This window comes from Colossoma macropomum, unplaced genomic scaffold (assembly GCF_904425465.1).
Source record: "Colossoma macropomum unplaced genomic scaffold, Colossoma_macropomum, whole genome shotgun sequence".
In the NCBI taxonomy this organism is placed as follows: domain Eukaryota; kingdom Metazoa; phylum Chordata; class Actinopteri; order Characiformes; family Serrasalmidae; genus Colossoma; species Colossoma macropomum.
Window position 1 is genome coordinate 900,845 of NW_023494787.1, and position 12,167 is coordinate 913,011.

The window sequence follows — 12,167 nt, forward strand, 5'->3', positions numbered from 1 at the left end:
TTACCGCAAGACTGGATTACTGTAATGCTCTGGTCTCTGGATGTCCCAGCAAAAGCCTTAACAAGCTTCATTCAGTCCAGAACACTGCAGCCAGAGTCTCACAAGAACCAAAAAGTTTGACCAGATCAGCCTAGTTTTATCAAACCTGCACTGGTTGGCAGTTAAATTTCGCATCAATTACAAAATTCTTTACTGACCTATAAAGCTGTAAACGGCCTCGCCCCTCAATACCTGAGTGAACTTCTCTCTTATTATGAAACTTCACACCTACTTAGATCACAAGGTGCTGGCTTATTATTAGTACCTAGAATTAATGAAGTCACATCAGGGGGGAGAGCCTTCTCATACAAAGCCCCCCAGAAGAATAATCTTCCAGTCAGTGTTCAGGACTCAGACACAGCCTCAGTCTTTAAATCTAGGCTAAAAACCCACTTGTTTAGCCGAGCCTTGGGTAATTAGTTTTCCCTGTTAGATAAAAGGTGCAGATCTGGGGTTCATGGTCAGAGAGTATTATGGTAAACTGGGAGTGTTGGCACCGTCGTCCTGCTGCCTCACGTGTTCACTCAGGTTTGCTGACGGTGGAGTGGAGGGGCGCCGACATCTCAAGGAGCCTCATGTCTCTGTTACCTTCTGTCTCTCCCTCTCACAATCTCTGTGTGTTTCCTTTTTTTTTGCCGAGTTGACCAGCTGCCCATCCTGTGTGTCTGATGATGTTGCTTCTTCTGCCTTGTTTGGGTGCCCACCGTTCACCAGCCTTCTGGACCGACTTGACCACCATTGAGCTTCTTGCTGTACAATGCTGTGCAAACCTCACCCTCATGAACTGACCCTCCTGATGCTGCTGCTGCATAACTGATTAACTATAGCTCGACTTTAACTAATTAATTACAGCCATTGCTTCACCCGTTTTTCCCCTTGTCTGTATTTTAATATTTTATACTAACGTTAAAACCTTATCCTTTGATCATTTTGCTGTTGTGTTACGGTTTGCTATCCGGTGTCGACCAGAGGAGGATGGGTTCCCCTTTTGAGTCTTGGTTATTCTCAAGGTTTCTTCCTCTTGCTTTTAGGGAGTTTTTCCTTGCCACTTTCACCATTGGTGTCGCTCATGGGGGCTCGGACCCAGATTTTTCTGAATTGCTGTTTTGCAACAATGCCTGTTGTAAAAAGTGCTGCATAAATAAACTTTGACTTGACTTTGACTTTGACTTTTATTGTAGGAATGTCAATGTTGTATTCTGCTTGGATCTTTATTTAATGGAAGAATAGACTAGAATGGACAGGAGTTCTCTCAGAGAGACTTTTCTAATATATTTCTGACAGGATTCACACTGTAATAAAGGAAAGGGTGCTTGTACCAAAGTATTAGTGAAAGAATAATGAATGAATGTATTTTTTTTCTGCCTTATAAGGATCAGTACACAGAAAGGTGGAAAATGTTTCTGTACTTTACATTATAGTATTTTATTTCACGAAAGGTTAGTTGTTGGAGTGAGAACAATTCTAAGGAACTAATCTACCATAAAACACCCAAAACCTAATATTGTACACTTTTAACATGCATGACCATAGAGCCTTGTGCTTGGCTAAAGCAAGCTCACTTCACTGACCCAGCAATAGGATGAGAAACTTACTGTATCACAGCTAAGTTCATAGTTTAAAATTGTTTTCAGTTTAGTTTCTACATGTCCTTGAAAGTTGAATTCTATGATTTATACAGATTATGTATATAATAATGAGTCAGGTGTACTTTCCTGCTGTAATGAGTAATGAAAGCATAGGTTTCTGTGTTTATACTCACCACAAGTTCACCAGCTTTCTTTTGTTAAAATAATAAAAAATACAGTTTTCTGATAAAGTAAAGAAAGCAACAGCCTCTGCAGTACAGTCTCATTGCTTTAACGGTCAGTGTTATGTTCGATATATTCTAGATTTCTATGCAGTGGTAATTCACGCTAATATAAATTTAACAGTGACTTTAATAGTGACAAGATACATAAGTATGCATATCACAAATGTTCAACATGTTGGAAAGAAACAAGAAAAAATACAGAAATAATATATTTTTGATCACATGCATACAGAATAAGAAGAATTGCGTAAAGGTTTAAAGTAAAACATTTAAAAAGATGTATGTGTCTTCCTTTTCCACATCATTTTCTTGATTTTACTGTAAATCTCTTGCAGTTTTAATCCATACATTATAGGATTGATAAGAGGAGGAAAGACCAAACCTAAAACTGGCATTATCGCAGAAATAGTATGATGTATATTTCCTTCTAATCTAGGGGTAATCACCTCAATGCAAGAGAAAACACAGAAACTGATGAAAATAATAAGGTGTGGGAAGCAGGTCTGCAGAGCTTTTCTTCTGAACTCCTTTGAATTCTTTAAACAGATTTCAAATATTCTAACATATGTGTAGATTATGAAGATCAGTGCTGGAAATACAGTAAGAGTTACAGAAAACAGTCCATATAAATTTGTTACTGATGTGTCTCCACAGCTCAGTTTTGCAATTGAATAATCATTACAGTAAATTCTGTCTAAATGAAATTTACACAGCTGAAGTCGGGATGTTAGTATTATTAATATTCCAATTTTACAAGCAGGAAAAAAACAACAGCAAAATAAGAGCTTTTTCACAGTGGACATTTTTACAAGAGTTGCATATTGTAATGGTTTACATATGGACACATATCTGTCATAGGCCATAGCTGTTAACAGTGCGAACTCTGAAACTGCATAAGTGTAAAGAGAAAAGACCTGAAACAGACAGCCTGAGTAAGAAGTAACTGGTCTTTCAGACAGAAAATCACTCAGCAGTTTAGGATAAAGTGCTGATGTTCCACAAAGTGAATTGAAGAGTAAAGCAGCAATGAAAATGTACATCGGCTCATGGAGACATTTGTTTGTGTAAATAACAAAAATGACAACAACATTACAACAAATAATCAACAAATAAACTGTGAGAGTAATTATAAAATACAAATATCTGTACTTGTGCAGTTCTATATGCCCATCCATAAACAAGTACGTAACATAAGAAGAATTATCCATGAATTCCCATGAAGTAACCCGTAAATCTCTAACACATTACATTTGTCTGTAAGATGTGGTGCTGGTCACAGTAACATTCTACTTCAACAAGACATCATCTACTAGAAATCCTGAACAGTGATCTGTTAGAGTCGGGCTGTGGTGAGGAAAACAGCTTTGTGTGTATTTATACTTTCTCAAACAGTGATGTCTAATAGTTTACGGACTAAGTGATGAGTCTCTAGCCCAGCCCACCTTTGTCTCTATTGCAACAGTTAAACATGCAATGCTTGTGACCTGCAAATATCCACTGAATAAAGTGAGGAATATTGGTGTCATTTCTTGGTGGTATATATGTGTTGTGAGTAACTTTGATTACTATAAACAATAAATAAATTAACCTGTTTCATTCTCTGTCCAAAACTCTTTTAATCTCTCTGTCTCCTGAAATCTGTTTCTATTTCTATTACTGTCCAATTACTTTTTTTTCCTTTTCTCTGTGGAAGGTCCTGTCCTTGATCCTGGTTAAATTTATTTTTTATCACCTATTTAGCTTTTTTTCTGTTTCTGAACAGATTGTTATATGTTTGTGTCTTTAATTTATGGTCTGTTCTTGTCCTGGGTTTTTGTTTTCTTTCAGTCACCAATTTAGGCCCTGTTACTCGTCATGATGCTGGTACTGTTTCTGGTCTTGATTCTGGTCCATTTTTTGTGTCCCTGATTAAGACCTTTTTCCAAGTCAAGTGCAGTGGTATTTATTTTCATTCCTCAATATAAATGTAGACATTGGAATGAAATATCATTCTTCAGGTCCCAAACTCAAAACAGCAACACATTACCCATGACTACAAAAAATACAATCGCACATCAGTGCTGAAATTTGTTTGTGAGGTGTCAATGGTGGGTAAAGACACCTCAATGATCTTCACAGCTGTTCTCACAATCCCCTGTAGGGTCCTGCGGTCCGGGATGGTGCAGTTTCCATACCAGACATCTGGTCAGGATGCTCTCTTCTGTCCCCCTGTACAAAGTTGCTGCTGGGCTTTCTTGGCTAGGAAAGTGGTTTTGAGGGTCCAGGTGAAGTTTTGCATGAGATTTGCATCCCAAGAAACTTGGAGCTTTTGACTTTTGCCACAGTTGAACCATTGATGAGAAGTGATGAATTATCACACCGAGGCCTCCTGAAATCAACAATAATCTCTTTCATCATATGAACATTAAGATATAGATTGTTGTCTCTGCACCAGTCCTCAAGCCACTCCAATTCCTCCCTGCCTGCTGAAGAGTCGTTGTTGCTGATAAGACCCACCACTGTAGTATCATTAGCAAACTTCAGTATGTGATTTCAGATAAGCTTTGCAGCACAGAATGCTGAACCAAACGTCTATGAACAACATTCTTGCATAATTGTCTTTTCTGTCCAGATGGGTCAGTGAGAGGTGAACGGCAGAGGATATGGTGTCCTATGTAGACAGAAAGGGCAACACATGAACTGTAATGGATCCAGTGTGGAAAAAGACTGCTCTCTATGTGTTTTATTACCAGCTGCTCCAATCACTTTATGATCACTCGGGTGAACGCTATGGGTCAGTAGTCACTAAGGCAATGCATGGTAATGTTTTCAGTACACGAATGATTGTAGTTGTTTTGAAGCTCTTTAAAACTATCTGGCTCAGAGAGATGTTGAAGATGCCGGTTAGGACATCCGCAAGCTGGTTAGCTCATGTCTCAGACTAAGCTGGTAATTTCGGTATTAGTTCCTCTGTCAAGTCTCAAGTTCTGGTTTCTCGAGAATTTCTTTGTGTAAGTATGAAAAAAAAATCTCAAGTGCCCCTTTGGTGACTGCATTCCCCTTTAGTTTTTTGAAACTCTCTTTAGTTTGAAAACACTACTCTGGTGTTTATTTTGTTTGGCCTTAAACTCCCCTCTTTTGTTTATCAACACTGCTACAAACCTCTTGCCAGTGTTTCCTTGAAAGCTCAGTGGTAACATGCTCATCCCCGTGTCACAATGTTGCGAATTCAAATCTTGTTTGTTGTGAACTTCTTTCATCTTCTTTTCCATGCTCTTGAGTCTGTACTGCTCTGAGTCCACCTCTTGTGCTTCACCAGTGTCTTTAAACAGTGGCTTACCCCATAGCATTCTGGTCTCTAAATAAGGGAACCGCCAGTTCGATCCCTGCTGGGGGTAAGCCAGCTGTCACACTACAGCAAGACTGAGCCAGCATATGGACTCAGCAGAGCAGGCTAGATGAGAAACAAGCTAGCCAATCAGGGCTTGGCTCTTGGTCATCATGAGCAGGCCCTAACTCAACAGGCAGGGCCCTGCTTGCAGTAGATCCTCCTCCTGAAATCCCTCCAGTTAATCCAATTGAGCCCCCAGAGCAGAACCTAATTTGTCCCCTCCAGAAAGGTATAATGGAGACCCTGGGTAATGTAGAAGGTTCCTCCTGCAATGCACATTGGCATTTGAGCAGCAGCCCTCTTGGTTCCCCACTGAAGGTTCTAAACTAGCTTATGTCAACTTGCTACTTACTCCCCGTGTAGGAGAATAATGTAACCATGTGCTCCCCATCAGAGTTGTTTATGGCTGCAAGTTAATCACATTTGATCACCCAGTCTGTGGGGGAGTGGTTGGTTCTCATCTCTTCCAGTCAAGGCAAGATAAATGTTCAGTGGCAGACAATACTGGCTTTCATACTGAGCAGATTTCCTTGCTCTCCCAGGTACCACCCCCCTAGAGGGAGGTTGCTTTTCCTCCCGAGTCCTGAAAGGACCGCTATAGACAAATACATCAGGAAGCCCTGGCACTGGGGTTCATCCGACCATCCACCTCACCAGATGGATTCTTTGTAGGGCAGATGGATGGGGGCCTTCGTCCCTGCATTGACTACAGAATTACGGTTAAGAACCAAAGAGAGACTTTGAACCACTACTTGTTCATCTACCTAGATGATATCCTCATCTACAGTCGATGGGTAGCTGAACATGTAGCTCATGTCCACAGAGTACTCCAGCCCGGAAGCCCAGAAAGCTTTTGAAGAACGCAAGCAACAGTTCACCTCGGCGCCGGTCTTGCGGCTACCCAACCCTGCTTTACAACTAGTTGTGGAGGTTGATGCCTCTGATGTGGGCATAGGGGCAGTATTATTCCAGCATACGGAGGACAACCAGAAGTTACATCTGTGTGCATTCTACTCTCACCGCCTCACTCCTGCTGAACGCAGCTAAGATGTCGGGGATTGTGAGTTGCTGTCAGTGAAGTTGGCTCTAGAGGAATGGAGGCATTGGCTGGAGGGGGCCAGACATCCATCCCTGGTCTGAACATTCAGCTGGCCAAACGACTTAATCCAGGCCAGGCCAGGTGGGCCATGTTCTTCAGTGTTTTTGATTTTAACATCTTTTATCGACCTGGCTTAAAGAACATCAAGCTCAACATCCAATCCAGGCAGTGGGATGCGTCTCCTCTGAAGCACTTAAAAACGAGCCTGACCTTGTGGCTGGACCCCTAGTTCATCATCTACTAGCAATTATAAGCAATGATGAACTGCAACCTTACGGTCAGGCTGTGATGAGGAAAATGGCTTTGTGTGTCTCCCCTTGTAGATTGTAGTGAGGCTGGAAGAGGAGAAGGTTTGCTCTCTTCATACTTCGCATGAAGTGAATTTACTGCTGGGCTTTCTTGGTCAGGCAGGTGGTTTTGAGGGTCCAGGTGAAATTCTCTCTGATGTGCACATCAAGGAACTTGGAGCTTTTGACTCTCTCTACAAGTGAACCATTGATCCTCAGTGGTGAATTATCTCAGCCAATCCTCCTGATGCCAATAATCTTCTCTTTCATCTTACATTAATAGATAAGATGTTGTGTCTGCACCAGTCTGAAACTTGTCATTTTTACCCATAAAATCCACCACTGCAGTATCACCAGCAGCACAGTCATAAGTCAACATTGTGAATAACCAGTGTTCAGTGTAGCAATGCTGTAGGAGGTGTTACCAATACTGACAAACTGAAGTCTTCCAATCAAGAAGTCCAGGATCCAGTTGCAGAGTGATGTGTTCAGGCCCAATAAACTCAGCTTTCCAATAGGTTGCTGTGATTTGATTTGGTAGAATGCCGAACTGAAGTCTATGAACAGTATTCTAACATAATTGTCTTTTCTGTTCAAGTGGGCCAGTGAGAGGTCAATGGCAGAGGTTATTATGTTCTATGTAGACTGGTTAGTGTGATACATGAAGGGAAATGGATCCAGTGTGGAAAGAAGACTTGCTTGAAGTACTTCATGATGGTAGGAGTGAGATATACAGGACAGTAGTGAGTGAGGCAATACCATTTAGATGTTTTAGTACACAGATGATTGTAGTTGTTTTGAAGCACTCTGCCAGGCTCAGAGAGATGTTGAAGATGTCAGGACATCTCCTGTGCACCCATTTAGGCATGTTGTCAGGGCCAGCAGCCTTCTGAGGGTCAGCTCTGGAAAGGGTAGTCCTAATATCTACTGTAGATAGATTAAGTACTTGAGCGGAAAAGCTGGTTGTTCTCTGCTTCAAACAGTGCAAAGAAATCATTCAGTGTGCCTGGGACCGAGGCATCTCCATAAAAGGCATGCAATGACCCTTTGTAGTCTGTGATGTACTGAATGCCCCGTCATAAATGCATCTTTTGTCTCTGGTGTCCTGAAAGTGTTGTAGGATTTCCTGTGCATAGTAGTCCTGCACATCTTATATAGCCTGGTATTGGTTGGCTCTTGATCTGCTGTGATCTGCTTGTTGTCTTTGTTGTTCTTGGCTGCCTTTTTTTTTTACCCCTTCCTCTAATGACTGAGTCTTGGATTTCCTAAACCTATTCAGTACATGCAGCCTGCCTACAAAACTCATTGTTAACAGAAGCTTTTCCAACAATGTTTGCTTTGAATAGTGTATGCCACATGGCTGCCACCAAGCCCTGGCTTTCACCACTTGTCCTTTCCAAAAAGTTTCATAGAACACCAGAGATGTGTAAGTACTTTGTGAATAAGTAGCGGTTCTATGTATCCCATCAATATGGGTCATACCACTATGAGTGGCTTTTGCAGCTTCTTTGATCTGAGGGCCTGTCTTGAAATGGACAGACTCATGTAGGGCTTTTCCTAAGGATGCAACTCACTCACTGGCCAAGTTCTTGGACCTCTACCACTTTGCCTTTAACCCTTTGCCAGAGAAGAAGGAGAATCCCAAAATCATTTGAGTTCCAGCACATGTTACAGAGCATGTTGATGGTAATGCAGTGAGTACGAAAACTATGATAGCCAGGTAGGCAACCTTGAGGCCATTCCAGGTCCCACAGCACTGCCCTATGATCCAGACATAAAAATCTTGCAAGTATTAGCTTTACAGTGCCTCTCAATGCTCTAGAGCACACCAGTGAGCCATCGCCAGGTCACACAGCACCACCTAGTGCTCCAGAGAACACTACTGAGCAGGCTCCTTATTCTAGTCCTCCAGCCTGTGGCTGAAGATTTAGCTGCCCCTGTCCTCCAGCCTGTGGCTGAAGATTTAGCTGCCCCTGTCCTCCAGCCTGTGGCTGAAGGACCAGCAGCTCCTGTCCTCCTGCCGTTTGCTGAAGGCCGAGTCACTTCTGTCTTCCTGCCTGTGGATGAAGTCTCAGTTGCTCCAGTCTTCCTGTAGTGTTCTGTGCCACTATAGTGTCTGCTACTTTTCCTGTTCTAGTACTGATTTCCTGTCCTGTTCCAACTTTGTCCTCCTAGAGTCTGGTTCAGCCGGTTTCCCAGTCTCATGCTTTGCTGGCCTCGGTAGCTGGCCTGGTACCCTCAGACTGCATCCCTGGCCTTTCTGTGATAGAACTCAGGCAGATCTGATGTATGGATTTATATGTCACACGGCTAAATGTTGTAGAACTCAGGTAGGAATGTTTATATTAAGATACAAGTGTGGTAGAAGTCAGGTGTGAATGTCTGTGTTACCATATAAGTGCAGTATAACTCAGGTATGGATGTCTGTATTACTGAATAAGTGTGGTAGAGCTCAGGTACGGATGACTATGTTAAGACTTTATAAACATGGTGAGAATTAGATTTAGATTACTGTTTTGACCTTCTATTGTCAGCTGCTTTGCAACATTTCACTACTATATACAAAGCCCTTTGATTTACAAACATACCTGGTCAATAAACCTTAATTCTATAAACCTTGAGTCTGTTTTTTCCATGTCAGATTGAACTGAATTATAACTGTGGCAAACAGAACCAGATGCTCAAAGCAGAGGCTTGAGTTGGAAGCTTTAATATTCAAAAGTTGCAATCAGTAAACACAAGCAAAAGGTCCATATCCAGAGAATCAGAACAGTACAAAAGGGCAAGACTAGAATCATGGTCATAAACAGAAAACAGGTCATACACAGAGTAACAGAAGGAAACACAATGGAAACACCCAGTACGCACATATGAGGATACTTTACAAAGATCGCTACCAGTTTATAAATGTAAACGGCAAATCATCTGTTCTTACAAAAGTAAGGTATCGTGTTCCACAAGGCTCTGTTTTAGATCCACTATTATTTGCATTATATATGCTACCACTGGGTACCATTATCAGTAAACATGGCTTCAGTTTTCACCACTGATGACACACAATTATACATCACCAAACCAGATGATAACCTTCAATTTAAGATTAAGGGCTGTGTAAAAGACATGAAAGACTGGATGTCGAGTAACTTTCTCCTACTCAACTCAAGGAAAACTTTTAAAAAGACATACGTGTCTTCCTTTTCCACATCATTTTCTTGATTTTACTGTAAATCTCTTGCAGTTTTAGTCCATACATAAGAGGATTCATAAGAGGAGGAATGGCCAAACTTACAACTGGCATTATCACAGAAATAGTATGAGGTATATTTCCTTCTAATCTAGGGGTAATCACCTCAAAGCAGGAGAAAACACAGAAACTGATGAAAATAATAAGGTGTGGGAAGCAGGTCTGCAGAGCTTTTCTTCTGAACTCCTTTGAATTCTTTAAACAAACGTCAAATATTCTAACATATGAGTAGATTATGAAGATCAGTGCTGGAAATACAGTAAGAGTTACACAAAACAGTCCATATAAATTTGTAACTGATGTGTCTCCACAGCTCAGTTTTGCAATTGAGTAATCATTACAGTAAATTCTGTCTAAATGAAATTTACATAGCTGAAGTCGGGATGTTAGTATTATTAATATTCCAATTTCACAAGCAGGAAAAAAACAACAGCAAAATAAGAGCTTTTTCACAGTGGAAATTTTTACAAGAGTTGCATATTGTAATGGTTTACATATGGACACATATCTGTCATAGGCCATAGCAGTTAACAGTGTGAACTCTGAAGCTCCATACGTGTAAATGGAAAAGGCCTGAAAAAGACAGGCTGAGTAAGAAGTAACTGGTGTTTCAGACAGAAAATCACTCAGCAGTTTAGGATAAAGTGCAGTTGTTCCAAAAATTGAATTTAAAAGTAAAGCGGCAATGAAAATGTACATCGGCTCATGGAGACATTTGTTTGTGTAAATGACAAAAATGATGACAGCGTTACAACAAATAATCAACAAATAAACTGTGAGAGTAATTATAAAATAAAAATATCTGTACTTCTGCAGTTCTACATGCCCCTCCATTACCAAGTATGTAGCATTAGGAGAATTATCCATGAATTCCCATGAAGTAATCCAGAAAACAGTAACATTCTAGTTTAATCAGGCATCATCTACTAGAAATCCTAAGGAAAAATGATCTGTGGTTTTACAGTCGGGCAGTGCTGAGGAAAATGGCTGTATGTATTGTGTGTATTTATACTTTTTTCAAACAATGATGTCTACTTGTTTACTGACTAAGTGACTACTCTCTAGCCCTGCCCACCTTTGCTGCAAATATCCACTGAATTATGTGAGGACAAAAGGTGTCATTTCTTGGTGGTAAATATATTTTGTAAATAACTTTGATTACTATAATCCAATCAATAAATTAAGCTGTTTCATTCTCTGTCCAAAACTATTTTAATCTCTCTGTCTCCTGAAACCTTTTTCTATTTCTATTGCTGTTACTTTTGTCCTTTGCTCTGTGAAAGGTCCTGTCCTTGACCCTGGTTAAATTTATTTTCATATCACCTATTTAGTTCTTTTGTTCTGTTTCTGAACAGATTGTGATATGTTTGTGTCTTTAATTTATGGTCTGTTCTTGTCCTGGGTTTTTGTTCTGTTTCAGTCAACAATTTAGGCCCTGTTACTTGTCATGATGCTGGTGTTGTTTCTGGTCTTGATTCTGGTCCATTCTTTGTATCCCTGATTAAGACCTTTTTCCAAGTCAAGTGAAGTGGTATTTATTTTCATTCCTCAATATAAATGTAGACATTGGAATGAAATATCATTCTTCAGGTCCCAAACTCAAAACAGCAGCACATTACACATGACTACATAAAATACAATAGCATATCTGTGCAAAATGAAAACAGAATATGCAATAAATACATCAGACAATAAAAATACAGAACAATAAACATGCAAGACAAAACATAATAGACAGGACATCCAAACATTATCTATGAATGGGCTTCCTATATAGTGTGGCATTCTGCCACTGGAGCTTGCAAACAGGAATGCAAAAAGGATGATAAAGGGAGGGCCATGCACCCTCAGTGTTGTTGTAGTTGGTCAGTTTGAGATATATCCATGTGTTTATTAATTGTTTATGTGGCAGGTGGTGACACCTCAGTGACCTTCACAGCTGCCCTCACAATCAACTGTAGGGTCCTGCATATCGTGATCGTCCAGTTTCCATACCAGACATCTGGTCAGGTTGCTCTCTACTGCCCCTCTTTAAAATATAGTTATGATTGAATGGGAAGGGATTCACTTTCTTTATACTTCACAGAAAGTGAAGTTGCTGCTGGGCTTTCTTGGCTAGGAAAGTGGTATTGAAAGTCCAGGTGAAGTTGTCTGAAATTTGCATACAAAGTAATTTGGAGCTTTTGACTTTCTCCAAAGTTAAACCATTGATGTGAAGTGAAGAATTATCACAGCGAGGCCTCCTGAAGTCAACAATAATCTCTTTCATCTTTTCAATATTAAGACATAGATTGTGTCTATGTACCAGTCTTCAA

The 12,167-nt window shown here is 40.4% G+C and overlaps 3 protein-coding genes across 3 annotated transcripts in view; 1 reads left to right on the forward strand and 2 right to left on the reverse strand.

Moving 5' to 3' along the window:
- The window catches only part of LOC118805159, a 1,027,118-nt gene that overhangs the window by 881,169 nt on the left and 133,782 nt on the right, over positions 1-12,167 (forward strand). The window lies entirely within an intron of this gene.
- LOC118806234 (olfactory receptor 6N2-like) lies at positions 2,122-3,060 on the reverse strand. Its single transcript, XM_036567707.1, has one exon. It carries the CDS (start codon positions 3,058-3,060, stop codon positions 2,122-2,124), a length of 939 nt encoding a protein of 312 aa, XP_036423600.1.
- Positions 9,781-10,719, reverse strand: LOC118806235 (olfactory receptor 51E1-like). Its single transcript, XM_036567708.1, has one exon. The coding sequence runs from the start codon at positions 10,717-10,719 to the stop codon at positions 9,781-9,783; it is 939 nt and encodes a 312-aa protein (XP_036423601.1).

Coding starts and splice junctions, on each gene's coding strand:
- LOC118806235 (XM_036567708.1), bottom strand. CDS start 10,719: ATGGATAATTCTCCTAATGCTACATACTTGGTAATGGAGGGGCATGTA.
- LOC118806234 (XM_036567707.1), bottom strand. CDS start 3,060: ATGGATAATTCTTCTTATGTTACGTACTTGTTTATGGATGGGCATATA.